General features: G+C 51.8%; 1 protein-coding gene across 18 annotated transcripts in view; it reads left to right on the forward strand.

Annotated features, from left to right (window-relative positions):
• Positions 1-9,607, forward strand: part of CRHR2 (corticotropin releasing hormone receptor 2) — a 46,013-nt gene extending 36,406 nt beyond the window's left edge. For 5 of the 18 annotated variants that reach the window (XM_089917574.1, XM_022584084.3, XM_022584092.3 and 2 more), the window contains 5 exons: positions 199-271; positions 5,191-5,276; positions 5,450-5,585; positions 6,014-6,055; positions 7,244-7,492. In XM_089917574.1, the coding sequence (XP_089773700.1) occupies positions 199-271; positions 5,191-5,276; positions 5,450-5,585; positions 6,014-6,055; positions 7,244-7,384 (478 nt within the window). In that variant the 3' untranslated portion in view covers positions 7,385-7,492. Of the gene's footprint in view, positions 1-198; positions 272-483; positions 551-5,190; positions 5,277-5,449; positions 5,586-6,013; positions 6,056-7,243 lie in introns of all 18 variants that reach the window. The other 13 variants (XM_089917563.1, XM_089917562.1, XM_089917568.1 and 10 more) reach the window with 12 other exon arrangements.
• The last annotated feature ends 8,693 nt before the right edge of the window (positions 9,608-18,300 follow it).

Here is an 18,300-nt window from a genome sequence, read left to right on the forward strand (position 1 = left end):
CATGTAGGGCAAAAGGCAGCCCAGGTATGAGCCAGGGTGGTCAGTGGGGCTGGGGCTGTCCACCCAGGCTTCGGGGGAAGGAACAGCCATGGAGATTGGATCTCAGAAAGAGTCAAGACAGAGGACCCTGGCCCTGAGGCTGCAGTGGTCCCCAGGCTGTGGTTCAGCAGGCCACTTACAGCCACTCCATCTTTGCAGGTGCTGGTTTGGCAAGGAGCCCGGCGACCTGGTGGACTACATCTACCAGGGCCCCATCATCCTCGTGCTCTTGGTAGGTCCTCAGTGGGAAGTGGGACAGGGCTGGGCACCAGGAGGACAGCAGAGGACCCACCCAGCAGAGATGCTGGGGAGGGACAGGGTCTGGATCGGTGCCCCCGCACACACTCTGTATGCACCACCCCCGCTGCCTGGCATCCCGCTCCCAGCTCTCCCTTCCTCGCGCTCCACGCCCTGATTCAGCCCTCTCCCCTCTCTGGCCCTCAGGTTCTGGGCAGAGAAAATCCGACTGGCAGATTTCTAATGCCTCCGACATCTGACATCCCCTTGCCAGGTACAAGCCAGGCAAGGAGGGCAGCTGGTGGCAAGAGAAGGGTCCGCGGGATTCTGTTCACCCCAGACCTGCTCTCCCTCTACCCGCAGCGACCCCCTCCAGGGCCCAGCCCACCGCCCCCAGCCTGGAGCAGTGGGACAAAGGAAGCGTAATGAGCAATTATTCCTCATCCAGCTCCCTGCCCTTTGCCAAATGTATTAACATCTAAGGTATAATTGCCGCCACGTCTCTAAACCACAACGAGCTTTAATTAAGGTAGATTTTAAGTCCAGGCTGCATTCTGCAGAAAAAAAGAACCCATTATATATCATACGCTAAAAAAAATAGACATACAAAAAAGCCCCATAAGAAACTGGCATTTACGTAAGACTTATTTCAGGCTTGTTAATTTCAGGCTCCTTAAAGGGCCACCTGCTCCCAGTGCGCGAAGCTTGAGAGAGCACCACCCCCTTGCACACAGCAGGTGCCTAATGGGGGTTTCTTTGGTCTACCTTGGAGACAATGACTGTTTATCTCTTTTTATTTCCTTACTCTCCTCCTTTTTGTAATTTCCTCAGGGATTCATTTGACCCCCCATCTTTGGAGTGTCCTTGATGTATACGAACCGGCGATGACTAGGAAGGTTTTTTACCCAGTGCCTGAAAGTCCACCATCAGGGCTCCATTCATTTCAGAGATAGAAGCCAGTCCTTGGCAGCAGTCAGAAGGGGGAACCATTGTCCTTGGAGTCCTAGCTGCAATGAGTCACTGATTCCCCCCTCTACCAGTGTGAGCGGAAACCCTATGAGACCCATCCCCTCCCTACCAGCTGCTGAGAGCCCATCCTGGAGGGAGAGGGCTTCTGACGAGCCTGGGACTCAGCCAAGGAAGGCTGGCTTGGGTGGGAAGCGAGCCCCCTCTGCAAAGATGTTGGACAGCAGTGAGGAAATGAACAGAGAAGGGGGACAGGCTTGGAAGGCCCAGTGACAATACCCAACTCCCACCTCCTCTCCATGCCCCCTTCTGCGGTTCCACCCTCACCAAGAGCCCCGTGCTTGTCTTTCCCTTTGGACCCGGTCCACACCCAGCTATATGCATGGACAGGGCTTCCAGGTTCCAAGCTCAGCCCTTCCAGAAGCTCTATCTTCATTACTTCCAATCCTCACATCCTCGATGCCTGGAAGTAGGGATGATGCTCCCCGTTTCACAGATGAAGAACCTGGGAGATGAAACAGCTGCCCAAGGTCATCACTAATAGCTAGCCGAGCTGAGACTGGAGGGCAGGTTACCCACCACCTCCCGCCATCCCTTCCTTTGGATACCCTGCTACCCCTGGACTCCCCCAGCAGTCCACAGCTGTCTGAGAGACCCGTGCTCATTTCTGGGTTCTGGGAAGTGAGTTGGCTGGTTGGGTTTGCAGGAGACTGTTGTCACTGTTGATGGCGTGGGAAGGGCATGAGCTCAGTGCTTTCCATGAGTATCTGAACCTGTGCCAACCTTCCCAGACGGGCTCCATGGCTATCCCCACTGGACGGACAAGGAAGCAGAAGCTCAGAAACGTTAATTAAGTAATTTGCCCAAGGCCACGCAGATGCCAATTGGAATAGCTGGAATTAGAGCCATGCGACAAGGACTTGGCGCCAGATGTTCATGTGGGAGGTGGTCCCAGGAAACACAACGAGGGGTGGGAGTAGAGGACAAGGAAGGGAGGAAACCGATAAAGGTTAAGTGATAAGCAGGCTTCCATGGGGCAACACATAGAAGAGTCTCAGAATTGACCCCTGGTCGGGAAGCAGGGTTACTTACCCATATGCTTCATGCCCCATCAGTGGAGGTTGCCCTGGAGACCTTGAATCCCCACATTTCCAGCTACCCTCTCCCCATTTTCAGGCTGAGCTAGCTCCTCTGGCACCAGAGAAAGCCCCAAGCTGAGAACTGTCCCCTGCAGCTACAGATGAATGGTGTGTGGCACATGAGGTCTGTCCGGTGAAAGCCTTGCCTCTTTGTTCCATGGGTGATGTCTTCCTCAGCAATATCCCGGCTGCCCCTATTCCAAATGTAGATCCCAGGGCCCCCACCTGCCACCGGGAATCTCTGGGGTGTGTCCAAGAGCGGCATTTGGAACAAGCGCCTCTGATGTGCATACTCTAGTGGGAGAACCCTGGTGTCCAGGGGCCTTGTGAGCAGGGATGTGAGTTGTCTGGGCTTTCTCTGTGGCCCAGCCAGGGCCCTGAACGCAGTAGGACTCAGGACTTGGGCCTTTGAGACTCACTAGCCTCCACAGATCCAGGTGGACAAGCAGGCTGGCTGTGTTGCTGGGCTTGGTGAATGTGCGCTACAAGGAGCTGAGATGTGATGGCAGCACCCCAATGCCCAGAGCTGGAGGGGAGCAGAGGACACTCCCAAGGGCTGGGACTACCTCTCCCAGCCTGGGTTTAAAGGACAGGAGGAACCGTGTCTGAAGCCAAGGAGGAAGAGATGTCAGTCCCCCTTCCTCCCGCCCTGCCCGCCTCTGCGCGTGCGCAGACAGGGAGGGTTTGGAAACCAGGTGGGAGGGCGGTGTCAGCGGCTGCCTGGGGAAGGGAGGAAGGTGCCTGCAGTGAAGTGAGGTGGAGAAGATGTTGTAAAGGGAGAAGCTGGGAACCAAGCCCAAAAGGAAAGAGTGACTTTGGGGCTGCACAGACCAGCCTGAGGTGGGGTGTAGGCAGCATCACCAGCTCCTGCCTAGGGTGAGCAGAGGGCATAAGGCCTTGTCTCCCAGACCCTCCACACCAGCCCCTGTCCCTGCTCTTGCCTCAGCACGTGGAACAGCGCCCTGTAGCCCAGAGGTGCTCAGCAATTGCTTATTGACTAGATGGATGGGTGGTTGGCTGGTTAGTGGATGTATGTACGTTACCTGTTGAATAAGTGGGTGAGTGGGTGGGTGGGTAGATAAACTGATGAATGGAATGTTGAGTAGATATTTAGATGGATGGATGAATGTTACGTGTTAAATAAGTGGGTGGGAGAGTGGGTAGATAAAGTAATGAATGGATGGTTGAGTAATATTTGGATGGATTAATGGATGGATGGATAGATGGATAAGAGTGGGTGGATAACTGAGTGAATTGGTTAGTGGGTTTATGGGTGATTAGCGAATAAGATTTAATGCAGGGAAATGTGGAAGAAATGAGAATATATTTTGACTCCAACAACCTCTATTCTCACAGAAGTCATGAAGAATCGGAAAAGGTCAAGTATTTTGAATCACTTGTATGAGAAAATTAGGATCGGCCTATGTGTTAAAGTGACCTCATGATCCAAGGGAATAGACCAGAAACCCAGGAGCTGGAAATTAGATAGGCCTTAAGAGGAAGCAAGGTGCAGCAGGCCGTAGGCAGCCCTGGCTGAATGCTTCCACCACCCCTCACCCTGGGTTCACCAGGCTGTGTTACTGTGGTCACTGGAACAGCAGGCTGTGGCTGAGGAGGGAGCCCCCCAGGGCCCCAGAGAATCCTCAAGCTTAGGGGTGAGCCAGAGGCCACAGGGATGTGTGTCCCGTGATGTCTGCCTGTGTCCCCAAGCCTCAGAACTTAGGAGGCTCCAGAAATGACGGAGTCTCAGGACCAGGACTTGGGAGGGGTGTGTGTGTGTGTGCATAAACACACGCACATACTCAGACATGTGCACACACGTGAGCCAGCAGACACCCCTGGGCTAATACGTATCTCCTTCTGACACATGGGTACTTTCCTGTGAGAGATCCCCAGGGTGCTAGGTATACAACACTCACTTTCCTGTCTACTCGCACCTGGAGATGGATGAAGAGAGACACAGGTGTGGCCATGTCCCCAGGTCCACACTCACACAGGAACACACCAAGGCAAACACACAAGAGCACAGAGCACAGACCCACGGGGAGCATGGAGAAGGCGGCACACAGGCACACCACAGACAAGCCGACACGGGTTAACAGGACACTTGCACACCCACAGAGACCACATGCAGCACAGGGCTGCCCCGGGAGGCCACACGGGCAGGTCCCGGGGAGAGGCTGGGAGCGGCAGGCTCCGATGCTGAGAGAAGGCTCAGAATGAAGATAAATGAGGCCCTTCCAGGAGCCAACTGCTGGAGTCAGCCCAGCAGCCTGTTCATGTCCATTGCCTCGGGCGTGTCTGCGAAGAATCTAGAGTTTTCCTGGGTGCAGGGGACGAATGGTGAGAGATTAATCAGTCCCCCCAGCAACCGAGTTATTAATCCCGCCATCTGGCCGGGGCTGCTCCGCCAGGGCAGGGCTGTCCTCTGTCCAAAGGGCCTCAGGGAGACCCTCAGCTGACAAGTGGGGGCCCTGCAGCAGCGGGGGCGGGCCGGGCAGAGCCCTGGGCGCTTCAGGCAGGAGTGACCTTTGCGCCCTTGTGCACTGCCTCCAAGGCTGCTTTTCGTCCCTCGGGTCAGGGTGTGGAGAAGCAGGCTCTGGAGTCCTCAGGTGACAGGGGACCCGGCAAGTGGGGTACCTGCCTGCCCCGGTGAGGGAGGAGCAGAGGTCTTGGGACCCCAGGCAGGTGCTGGGGTGAGTGGGGTGGGACATGGATTCTCAGTGGGTTACAGGGGAGGTGGTTGCCTCTCCTCTCATCCCCACCTCGTGGTCCTTCCTTTTTCCCTCTCTGCCCCCTGTCCCTCCAGATCAATTTTGTATTTCTGTTCAACATCGTCAGGATCCTAATGACAAAGTTACGAGCATCCACCACGTCGGAGACGATCCAGTACAGGTGAGTGATGGGTGCCTTGACCCTCAGCAGGGGAGGAATGAGGAGGCCATCTGGGCCATTCCCCTGCCTCTGGGCAGGGCCCTCGCTCAGGCTTCCAGAAGAGATGCCAGCGAGTGAGGCCCCACGTGCCTCAGGGGCTCAGATGGGTCTTATCACCCTTCCCCCCTCCCCAGGAAGGCGGTGAAGGCCACCCTGGTTCTCTTGCCCCTTCTGGGCGTCACCTACATGCTCTTCTTCGTCAGCCCTGGGGAGGACGAGCTGTCACAGATCGTGTTCATCTATTTCAACTCCTTCCTGCAGTCATTCCAGGTGGGGCACGTAGTGGGATGCGGCCACAGAGAGCGCCCCTGACCTGGCGTGCTCAGGCACCCGTGCCCTCGCTGGCTTGGTTTAGTTCGTATGCACTGAAATACAAGTGCGTGCACATCCTGAACCCAGGCCCTGGCGCCGTCACTCCCACCCCAGGGCCCAGGTGGGCCCACCCCCGACTGGGTCAGGGTCACCCTAGCCTGCACCTCCTGCCGGCCCAGCCCCTGCTCTGAGGACTCATGGCAGCCTGTCACTCGCGGTGGACCCCGGTACACCTGCTCCACGATGGGGGTGCCTACCCAGCTCTGGGCCTCCGGGGTCCCGAGTCAGAGTGTTCCCCCAGTCATCCTGTCCCCTTTCCACCCCCCAACCCCCCAGGCAGAGTGGCTCCCTGAGCAGGTCACTGACGTCTCCCTCTTCCTTCCCAGGGTTTCTTTGTGTCCGTCTTCTACTGCTTCTTCAATGGAGAGGTATGACACCAGGCCCGGGAGGCCTGTCCTCAGACCCCACTCCAGGGAAGTTCGAGGGGAGCCCCCCAGCCTTTTGGGCATCCCTGGCTCTGCTCAGCTCTGCTCTGGAGAAGGGAGGGGAAGTCTGGAGAAACCAGCTTTGGGGAGACAGGAATCCTGCCTGAGGGACTCCAACCAGTTTAGAAGGTTGACTCTGCAGGTCAGAAACGATATACCGACTCTCTCATTGCACTCGGAGAGCTGGGTGGGCAGGAGCCCAGGCCACAGGGGCTCACAGAAGAAGGAAGCCAGAACACAGGTGATGACAGGAGAGCGCTTTCCAGGAGCAAGTCAGGTGCGAGCCATGCATCCAAGCCTTTATGGACCCAGGGAGCAGAAAGACACCAGCGCGTCCTTTCCTGTCCCCTGCCGGCCCAGGGAAGGCCACACGCCTGTGGGTGGGCTCCAGGGAGCCAGGCTCTGGTGAAGCTTGGTTAGCTTACAAGGCCCAGAATCCCAGCGCGGCAGACTTGGGGGAGATGTTCACTCAGGCCTGTGGTGGGTGAGGACACACAGTGGGTGCTGGGGCAAAGAGCAGACACCCTCCCAGGGCCCGAGAGCTTCCAGACACCCCAGAGGAATGCCAGTGCCATCCTGAGGCCTCGTCACCTGCCGGTGCACAGGGCAATGGTGGGGTCTGCATGCCTGGGTCTCTGTCAATTAAAGCAGACCCCAGATAGGAAAGTCCAACAGTGGAGACCGGCATGTGCTGGAGGGCAGGGAGAGGAGCCACTAAAGCAAGCAAACAATGAATGCTTACGGAACAGTTATTCTGTTCAACCATGTGCCAGGCTAGCCTGTGGGGGACATGATCCAGTTTGCAGAAAAACTTCTTCCATTGCAATACAAATGAGAATAGAACAGCACCAGTGACGGTCAGGTCTTGAAATGACTAGCTCTCCATCTCAGCTGTGTGCAGTGGTAAGCAATGCAGGTCTTTCAGGAGGTAGAGGAGGTCAGGGCTGCAGAGGAGGTGAGAAGGACCCTGCTTTTGGAAACAGCCGGTCTCTGGATGTGAGGCTGGCAGTCAGGGGGGCCGCCCCAGCCTCCCTTGGTGGCCCTGCAAGGGGCAGGGAGCAGGGGAGAGGACTGGCCGGGACCCAGGATTGGCCTCCACAGGCCCAGTTGAGCCGCCTCCTAACCCCGCAGGTGCGCTCGGCTGTGAAGAAGAAGTGGCACCGCTGGCAGGACCATCACTCCCTCCGAGTCCCCGGGGCCCGGGCTGTGTCCATCCCCACGTCACCCACGCGGATCAGCTTCCACAGCATCAAGCAGACGGCCGCTGTATGACCCTCAGCACCCTCACCTCGCCCATCACTCCACCATCGGGACAGCCTCTCCATCCTCCTCCAGCACCTTTCTCTGGGTTCCCCTGGCTGCGCAGGCTCTGATGGGGCAGAGGGAGGGGGGAGACCAGCTCTCCAGGCCGGCAGGAGGGAGGCTATGGAGCAGCACAAGGGGCTCTCGGGAACCAGGGCCGGCTGGACCCCAAGTCTCAGTGCGAGAGGGAGCTGAGCCGGGAAGTCACGGGAACCCCCGGAGGAGAGCGTGTCACAGGGCTTCAGGCATTGCCCACACCAGCCTCTCTGGCTGGATCCTCACTGTCGCCCTGTTCACAGATGAGGAAACTGAGGCCCAGAGCCAGGGAGGGTCTGCCCGAGTCACACAGCTAGTTCATGACAGACCTGGGGCTCCTTTGCCCCACTCATGGCAAGGGTCTTCCCACCAGCGGCGGGGTGATGGTTGGTCCCACCCCCTGCCTTCTGCCTCTAAGTTCTGTGGCGCCCTCTGCAGTTGGAGGGAGGCACAGCAGCTGGAGTAAGATTCATTCCACTGGCTTCGTCCCTGGGACTCTCACTTAGAGAAGCCTCACCTATACCCCATCCTCCTGCCCCTCGGACCCTTGGAAGGATGCTGCCTCCTTTCCTGAGAGCCCTCTTCTCAGCCTAGTCCACCGATTCAGGGCCTTGGGGAGGGGCAGGTGGGGAGGAAGAGGTTGCCAGGGCAGCCGTACACGCTTAGACCAACCAGATACACGGTGTAGGACGAAACGGGGAGGAGACACGTGGGGGACGACAGGCTGGGAGAAGGAGTAGGGTAGAAATAGCAGAAACCAAAGTACGTCTTTGGTGACTGGAACTAATCCCTCAGCCCACACCTGAGACTGGGCTTCGGCCTCCCCTTCAGAAACAACATCTCCACTGTCTGTGAAATAAACTGTGCCTCTGTGGAAACGCGGCCTCCCCTCAGGTTTGAAGGCGTGTGTGGGCCAAGGGCGGTGGGCTGGGTCCATCAGCATTTGCAGAGACTCTCGCCCCGGCCTGGGGCCGGTTCTCCCTCTCCGCCTGTGCCTGCAGGTCTGTCCCGTATCGTTTGCCCAGGCCAATAGCTGCCCCTCCTCCCCAGCTGAAGGCCGTTTAATTCAGCGTGAAGGAGAGGCCCAGCTCCCCAAGCAGGCCATGGCCTGTTCCTGTTCTGGAATCTGGAGGGAAGTGTAGAGCAGCTCCCCTCCCCCACACTGCAGTCTCCATGAGCCACAGCCGGGGCCATCTCCGTCCTGGCCTCCATCCACCCTTCCCTCCAGGAGAAGGTGGGAGTCAAGGGGCCAGAGGAGCCATCAGGCTGGGGTTCAAAAGGGCTTTTGCTCTAGGTATGCCCCCTCCCCCATTTTTTAAAAATTATGTGTCCCATCTTGCACATTTTTAAGTTGACATCTAATATTTTTCACATAAGTTTTAAAACTTGTGAGGGATGTGATTTCTGGCATTTGGTAAATATTTACATTTTAAAATAAAACTGCCCCAACCCTTTAAAGTACATCTGATGAAATCCAAACACAGCAGTGATTTCATACTCATCTATTTCAAAACAAAAAAACCAAAACCCACAACCTGCTCTTCTTTAACAGTTGGAAACTCTAGGCGGTTCCTCTTCTCTTTGAACCTATGTTTTCACTCCATTCCCCCTACAGAACTGTTTTTGCTAATGCAGCACTTTTTACCGTTGCAAGTTTTTCATCGCTCACCTTATCATACTTCTCTACCACAAATACATATTTAGAAATCGGAATTGAAATAATTTCCTGCGACCAAAGATGCTAAGAGTTTTTTAGAAAGGCTTCTGGACTGAGTTATTACAACTAACTTTTGATGTAAAATATAATGTACAGTTGATTAAAACAACATAGATATTAAAAATTTTTGTAAGTAATTGTTAAACCTAAAAAGGAAAATACTGAAAACACATCTCAGTGAAACAGATAAGAAATTAATTATTTGTGAATCTATGGATGAATCAGGATTCAGCATCATTTTCTTTTTCCATTTTTATAGCGCTACATGCTGAGAAGCCTTTCACACAAATAAGGAGATGTCATCCAATTCTCTGAATTCCTTCTGAGATGCGTGCCCAAAATTGCATGGTGATTTATCATCAAAAATGATCTGTCAACTGGCCACTTGATTAAGTCCTACCCTCCCCCGGGTAGTCAAAAATCCACTTATAGGGACTTCCCTGGTGGTCCAGTGGTTAAGACCTCGCTTTCCAATGCAGGGGGTGTGGGTTCGATCCCTGGTCGGGGAGCTAAGATCCCACATGCCTCGCGGCCAAAAAACCAAAACGTAAAACAGAAGCAATATTGTAACAAATTCAATAAAGACTTTAAAAATGGTCCACATCAAAAAAAAAAAATCCACTTAGAACTTATAGTTGGCTCTCCATAGTTGCTGTTTCACATCCAGGGATTCAGCTCACCTCGGACTGTGTAGCTCTGGAGCTCATTTAGTGGGGAAAAATCTGCCCATGTGGACCCATGCAGTTCAAACCTGTTTTGTTCAATGGTCAACTCTGTATGATCACCCTACTCAAACCCCACATTTGTCTGAGTTCATAGTAGGGGCCACAAATCCTGCTTGAATAAATGAATGAGAGCCAGATCCCCAGAAACTTCCAAATGTTAGCTACTACGCTTTGGAAGGAGAGCCTGTGTAGAAGGGACCCTCTGAGGTAGAGTCCCATGTCCAGTCTGGATATCTGCTTGTTGGACAAATACCTGAGCATGGAGGGGCAGAGAGGAGCTGATTCTAGATCTGGAACTACGAAATTCATCCCTCAGCCTCTGTTGTGAATACAACAAAGTAATTAATTGTGATTCTTAATTAGCTCTTCAGGGCACTGAATAAGGCTCCCTCTGGTTCCCTGAGGTCCAACTGGCGATAAACAATCCGGCATCATGGATCCCCATGGAGGCCCCTCTGCCCAAGAAGGTGGAGAAATTCAAAGACCTGCCATTTCTTCCTGCCTCCTCCAGTTCTGGCCTCCAGTTCTCCGGGGAAGGCTGGTGGTAGACCTGCGAGCGACCCTGCAGCTGCCTCCTTTCCTTCTTATTCTTCCAGCTCAGCCCCAAATACATCGTCCTTTCAGGGCTTTCCAAAGGGTGCACTATGGGGTCTGTGTCGCTAGTTCCTAAGCAAATGAACTCCCCCAGCCCTGTGTCTCTAAACCCATCTCATTCCTCTGCCTGACACAGATTCTGGGCTCTCCCCAGCACCATCAACAGGCACACCTGAATGGTAAAGTCTGCATCTGAAGGAATGAGGAGAAACAACTCCTTCCTTGGAAATGTGATGGATTCTCTTCCCTAGAAAAGTATAAATGGGGCTTCCCTGGTGGCGCAGTGGTTGAGAGTCCGCCTGCCGACGCAGGGGACGTGGGTTCATGCCCCGGTCCGGGAAGATCCCACATGCCGTGGAGCGGCTGGGCCCGTGAGCCATGGCCGCTGAGCCTGAGCGTCCGGAGTCTGTGCTCCGCAACGGGAGAGGCCACAACAGTGAGAGGCCCATGTACCGCAAAAAAAAAAAAAATTTAAATGTAGAATGTGCAAAAATACAGCGTATTCAATAGCACACGAAACGTCTACAGAAACCGTCAAAGGAACCACGGATCCAAGTTTAAAATCCCCTGACCTCCGGATAAAGTGTAAATGCTCTGATTTAGCTAATAAGAATTCCCTGTGTTGGTGGTGTGTGTTAGAAGCACCAGGGCATTTAAAACCGCACACGTTTCTGAGCCCACTCCAGACCTCCCGAAACACGATCCCGGGAGGTGGAAACTCGCACTTTTAACAAGCATCCTCACACAGGAGGGCCCTGGGAGCCACCAGCACACAAGGTGTGTCCTGTGCTGTGTCTCCCACTGTGCCCACCTGCCCTGGCAGTGGGCAACTCTTTCCCGGATCCTCCTCAGTGGCCACACTCACCTACAGTATGTATGTAAGGTTGGATCTCCTCCAGCAGGTCATGAATGGCATGAGGGCAGGGGCTTGTCTGCCCCAGCCCTGAATTGCCAGTACCCAGGAAATGTCAGGGTTTCAAGAAAGATTTCATTTGAACTAAGGGTTCCAAAAGCATGAATCTGAAAACCACTGAATTTGCACAATTTTAGTGCCTTTGTTACCGACCTGGGTCCTTGGATTCTTTAATCAGTAGAAATTGATAGGAGGTCAGATGAGAAATTCAGGCAAGGCCTCACTGGGGATTCATGCTGCAGCGCGAGGGAGCGAAACCAAGTAACAGGTGCCCTCGATCGCTCCCCAAGTGGGGGAGGGTGACAAGCTGGTCCTTTAAATGCGTAGGGGTGAATTGGTGGGCTGGGAAGCAGGGGTGGCTTAGGTGGTCTGCCCCCTTGCTTGGTGGCGCTGTGTGCAGGGGGCACGCCCAGTACCCTGCTTTTGCTCCCAGCACCTCAGAAATGACAGTTGGTTTGTGGCGTTTTTGTATCTTATTGTTCATAATTGCCCCAAGTCCCATCCTATCTCACCTTGGCCTCTTTCCTTTTGGTGCCCTGCGGGGTAGGAAGTAGTTTTCTAAGTGAGATTGCTGGAGGGACCTTCTACTGAGGCACAATGGAATGAAAAAAGACAGTACACAAATGTGTAGAAATTGTAGGTCCAGATGGATCAGTGCATTGAATGTGGAGAAAGCAAGGAAGACGTGAACATTGCATGGCTCTGCATGGCAGATTGGACTAAAAGTTTTTCCATGTACTTTCTCATTTAATCCTCTTAAAAATCCTGCAATACAGGAACTTCTCTGGCAGTCCAGTGGTTAGGACTCCACATTTCCAATGCAGGGGGCGCAGGTTCAATTCCTGGTCGGGGAACTAAGATCCCATATGCCACACAGTGTGGCCAAAAAATTAAAAATAAATTTTTTTAAATCCTGCAATATAGAAAACTCAGTTTAAAAAGAAAAAAAAGGTAGCTACCATGAGTTACCAGTTCCTTTTAAGGGGCCTCACCCAGATCCAGGAACTCTTGTCTCTAAAAGGCCTTGGAATCTTAAAGAGTTTCTCTGTCTGGAGTCTCTTCTTAGGTCTACAAGTTTTATAAAAAATTTTAAATTTACTACTTTCATTTTGGTTATAATCTAAAAAGTTTAGTAAAACATATTTTACCTTAAAAGACCTTTTTCACAGGATCAATTGAAAGACAGTTTAACAGTACAAAACTTTAGCTCAAGTTTCTCATACTGAGGATTCCCTGATGGAATTCCAGGGGGTTTAGAGATCTGTTTCTTCTACAAAGTCCACTACAATACCAAGTTTGAGAACCTGCCTTGGTCAGAACGACTCAGAGGCTGTGGGGTTTTTGCCAAGTGGGGCAGGTGTTTTGAGCCAAGTGTTGATCTATGTATGTATGTCCAGGGAAGTCATCTTGAAGTAAGCCAGTTTTTACACCAGAACACTGAACGTGGCAGCTGCCCTGGAGAAGATGCCTTCAGAAGTCATTCAAGTATTGATATTTCTTGAGCACCTACTGAGTGCCAGTTACTCCGCTGGGCATAACGGAGGACATAGCCTTGAATGAAGTGACCCAAATCCTTGTCCTCATGGAACTTACATCCTGATGGGGAGACTGAAAATTAAACAAGACAAACAAGCAAAATGTGTTATGAAGTGTTAAGCTCTAAAGAGGAGAAGAGGACAAGGAATGGGGGTACGAAGGGTGTATGGATCTTAATGTGCCTGATGGGGAGAGGGAGTGGCTCAATGTTGAAACTGTAGATGGAATGGCTGGGGGAGTGTTCACTGGGGTGATGGCTGAACAAAGTCCTGGAGGCAGTGAGGGAGAATGTGTAAGGATTGGGATGGAAAACATTGCAGGCAGATGAACAGAGAGGGCCAAGGGCCCGCTTCTGTGTGTGCTGGGCCAACAGGACAGAAATCAGCGTGTGTGTGTGTGTGTGTGTGTTTGGTGGGGAGGGGGATGGGGGCCACGCAGGTGTTATTCTTGAGTGACAAGAAAAGCCACTGAGCTTTTAGGTTGAATGGGATCACTTTGGCTGCTGGGTGTGACACAGATTGTGAAGGGGTGCAGGTACAGCCAAGAGTTCAGGTAAGAGTCTTTGGCTATAGAGCAGGTGGGAGATGGCAGTGCCTTGGACCAGGGCGGTGGCCCAATTCTGAATAGCTAGTGAAGATGGATCTGATGGCCTGGATGCGGCACGTAAGAGAGAAAACTCAAGACTGACATCTGTTGTCACTAACCCAGAGGAGAGGTTAATGGAGTGGACCAGTTTGCAAGCTTGCTTCAGAACTCTTCTTAGAAAGATGGGAGCTCTGGCCTCAATTTAAAAAAGAATGTTCATAAAGATTTTTTAAAGCTTGTCAGTGCTTTTTTTCTTTCCCATAATCTCATCCTGCTTAATCTCACTGTCAATTAACTCGTCCTCAGATGCAGAACAGTGGGTTTGGATGAGCCAAAGAAGGTTTTAATTAGCATGAACTGTTTTAGTTAGCATAACTGCTTCTGCACTAATTGCTGGTGATTGAGTTTTAAGACCCAGCAAAGGCAGACATTGGCTGGAAAAATTCTACTTCGGCTCACTTCTGCACTAAGTCCTGAATGGTAAAAGAGGAGGGCAGTGAGCTTTGGTTCCCAAAGAGAAGGGCTCTCTCTTCCCAGGCCCAAGCTCAAGAAACTTCCATTAGGTTCAGGCTCAGGCTGTGGCCTGGGACAGAGGTGTGGAGGGTTAGAGCAGGGCTATCACAGCTAGATTCTCGAAGAGTCAGGACTGGAATCCACTTTGCAGGGTTTCCGACACAGAGCTCACAGCTGCACCCACCCCCATCCAGCAAGATCACAGCTCCTTAAGTAAAATCACCCGGGGAGACCGAAATCCCACTTCCCCATCCCCACACCTGCTTGTCTAATTGTGTCACTGGATACGAGGTTCTTTTAAATTCACCTTGTCAAAGAGGAGCTCCTTTCGGGAGAGCGATAGGTCCAGCACTTCACGTGGCAAGAAAGTGCGCAACGGTGCAAGAGTAGGCAAAACACTGAAAGGAACAAGAGGAATGACGCCCCCTCTGAGGGAGCCCCTAAGGCTCATCTTGATACACTGTCCCTGTCCCCAACACGTACAGTCCACAGCATCTGGGCTCCCACAGAGGAGACAGACAGTGCACATTTGCTCATTCAAACAGACCCTTTCTCTTTGAAATCCAACTAATCCAACTGCCCATGACCCAGGACTGGGTCTCTCCATCCAGTGTCCACAGCTGCAGTTCTGCAATCTCCTCTCTGGCCGACTTGGAGTGGGCTTAGAATTTAAAAATAAATCAAGCCTTTCTCATTTAACACAAGGGTCACCCCCCAACCCCACCCCACAGGGCCCAACGCAGGTTCACCTGCCTAAAGTTGTGCTGATGGAGGGCTTTCTTCTTTCTTTCTTTCTAAATGAGGACACAGTTTCTTTAACGGTAAAGAATTGTCAGCTTTAGGTTATACACATTGCCCACGGTTAACACTGCCTGTGTGTCTGAGTTGATTCACTTGTGGAAGTGTCTGCCTCCAGAGTCTACCCTTTACTATGATAATACCTCAGCCGCAGGAAATGACATCGGGCAGGAAAACGAGAATGGTTATAGATTCTGGACCCAAGTATCAACAAGCACAGGGCAGTCAGGCCAAAGACAGGCACCTCCCGCTCAGCTGGCTCCAGTGCAACTCGCAGGAGTGAGGGGAAAGGTATTACTCAGTTGTTCATGGATGGACCTACTAAAAACTTAAATCATTCTGTTCAACCAGCTTTCAGAAAAGGAAACGAACGCTCAAGGAGAGGAGAAAAAGGAATGAGTGACTCAGGTGACAGTTCTCCCCTCTCCAGGTGAGAGCCTCTTATGGTTCCCGTGTAATAGCTCTTAGCACTCCTCACAGACCCAGACGGCAGACAGCTGTGCGCATGTTTATGCCCTAGCTGCTTGCACTGATGACTCAGTTTTTTTAAAAAATAAATTTATTCATTTATTTATTTATTTTTGGCTGCGCTGGGTCTTCCTTGCTGCAGGCGGGCTTTCTCTAGTTGCGGCGAGCGGGGGCCACTCCTCGTTGCGGTGCATGGGCTTCTCATTGTGGTGTCTTTTATTGTGGAACCCGGGCTCTAGGCACACGGGCTCTAGGCGTGCGGGCTTCAGTAGTTGTGGCTTACGGGCTCTACAGCACAGGCTCAGTAGTTGTGGCGCATGGGCTTAGTTGCTCCGCATGTGGGATCTTCCCGGACCAGGGCTCGAACCCGTGTCCCCTGCATTGGCAGGCGGATTCTTAACCACTGTGCCACCAGGGAAGTCCTTGATGACTCAGTTCTGACACATGCCCTAACCTGGGCAAAAGAATCTTAAATGTCTTCACAAATGATGCCTAAATGGTTTTGGTAAATCTATATATCGAGGCAGACAGGAATGCTGTGAACATCCTGATGCCAAGCAAAAATTGCATGCATTTTATGGGAAATACCCCAAATGGGCAAATGCTGAACAGTGGACAAGAGATAAAAGTAGGAAATAAGCAAGGGCGAGAGAGAGATGAGAAGAGGAAAATTTTAGCTTGATAGGACATTAAGCAAAATTGGTGGTTGAGGACAGAAATGGGTTCGTGGAGACAGAGAATATCAGTGCTATAGTCTACCAGTGAGCCTGTGGACAGTCTTCTTGCCGCTTCCCTCATCTTCCTCTCTAGTGCGGGCAACAGAGAGAGGAAGATGAGGGAAGGCACAGCTTCTCGTGAAATGAGTCATGGCTGAGAAAACTAGACTTCCTAACGTGGCTGAGAATCTGCTTCTACAAACTCCAAAGTGTGGGACATAAGGAATGGTCTTGAGTTGCAGGGCGAGGTTGTATACAAGTAAGAATTTCCGGATGGCAACAAACTGTCTAAGCTTTGTAAAAAGTGACTGAGTAAGGCTTAGGTGCAGTTAGGATAGTGACAAGGACGGGAAGTAAGTTGTAGGCTCCTCCAGGAGCCCCATCCCTTACAGACCTACGAACCTGTCCAGTTAGCCACAAAGCCAACTCCACGACTCTATGGTACCGAGTGATAAAACTCAAGGTCAGCTATCTGGATTTGCAAAAGCTCAAGCTTTCCCAGCATTTGAGAAGGTAAGTTTCCACGGCTGTCAGAGAACACACGGATTTCCTCATTCTCTGAGGCTGAATACGCCGGAGCACTTCTCTTCTTAGAGGAAAGATTTCTTCAGACCCTTCAAGGCACCCTTCCTCTAGTCATCTTCACCCCCAGCCACAAAGGTAGAAACTAGCAGAGCACAGATGACAGCATAGTGCGATATGATCGTGTACTTTGAACTTGGTTCAAAACTGGTTCTGCCCCCTACTAGCTGAGTGAACCTGTAAAGCTTCTGCTTCCTTTTTCTTTTATGTACAAGGACAATAATGATACTTAAATTATTGTAAGGGTAGAAAGAGAGAGCACAAGGGACCTCTCTTAGAACAGCCTGGCACGTGGTAGGCACCCAGCAAACGTGCCCTTCTCCCTGCAAACACTGTGCTCCAACCACTGAAGTCCTGGGGAATGGGACAGGCCAGTCTATGGGGCCGAGGAGGGGAACTCACCCCCCAACACTGGGCAAGGGAAGCAGGATGTGAGCTGTAGAGGGTTCGTGAGCGCACATTCACATTTCATGTTCACAGCGGAGCAATGAAAACAATGCCTGCTAAATCCATCTTTTCTGGGAACTTTGGTGTTGACAACTTTTGACCCCTGTTGTCTTTAGAAACTTTGTTCAGAAGACCCTTCCCCACCCCGGAGTGAGGGGGGCCGGGTTCAGGCTCTTTATGGCTTGAGGTGAAGCCTCCGTTATAGCAGAGGTTTTCCTAAGGTGCTTTCAAAAGACTGATGCTCGGGCAACAGAACTCAATAAATTGGTTTGAGGGAAGCACAGATGTGAGCAATTTTTAAAGCTCCAGTGTCTCCAGTGTGCAGCCAGGGTTGAGAACTAACCCACTGCTGCAACAGGTTTAAAAAGATGTGTCCTGAAACATGCAAGGAAGGTACACCATCCCAGCTGCGAGAACAGAAGTCACCAGCACCAGAGGAGCTCCTGGCAGGAGGGCAGGGCCACAGGCTACTGCTCTCAGGCATTTCCTGGTGAAGCTCCCAAATTATATCCCAATCTCCGGAAGAGATATTAATCCCTTCCACATGGTCTTAACACAATTATTGGTTAGACACAGCCCAGTAACCAAGAATTATTGAAGAGACAAGAGGCGAATTTTGAGGCACAGCAAAATTATTCATCCATTCATTTGCTGAACCTTCAGCTAGATTTCTTTGTGCCGTAGGCCAAACGCCAAACAAACAAAACCTGCCTACCTACTATGCCTTACACACAGTCAGACTGTCAGCGAAGACGCTGGTGCAAGGCTCTTTCACATGAGTGACGCTATCAAAATCTCTCCATCCTAGGTGCCCCCCCGCAAGAGACACAGATTAATAGTTTTCTCTGGTGACAGGAGGTTAATTTAGGTGCAGCTGTAACCAGAGATAATTTGCATTTATTTCCAGGTGATCTGGTTCTCTTGTGAATAGACTCCGCTGGCTACGACAGTCACTACCATTACCCTAAGTTTATACTGGTTAAGGGACCAATAATAAATAAAGGTCTAGAGTGAATGTATTTCAAGTGATGTATTGAACAAAATAATTTTGCAAATTGTTGTCACAAAGACCTTGGGACGTCAGACATCTCTAGTACCATCTCACCCAATTAGTAAGATCATTTCTGTATTTACACGACTTGCCAATGATCTCCTTTTCTGGAACGCTCATCTATATTCAGTATTTTACTGCTATGAGCTATTAAGCACTACTAAGGTTCTGGACTCCTGCAGAACTCAGGTACAGAACGCCTCTC

Source organism: Delphinapterus leucas, chromosome 9 (assembly GCF_059928025.1).
Source record: "Delphinapterus leucas isolate spDelLeu-1000000601 "Yukka" chromosome 9, BTC_Dleu_Yukka2, whole genome shotgun sequence".
NCBI classification, from domain to species: domain Eukaryota; kingdom Metazoa; phylum Chordata; class Mammalia; order Artiodactyla; family Monodontidae; genus Delphinapterus; species Delphinapterus leucas.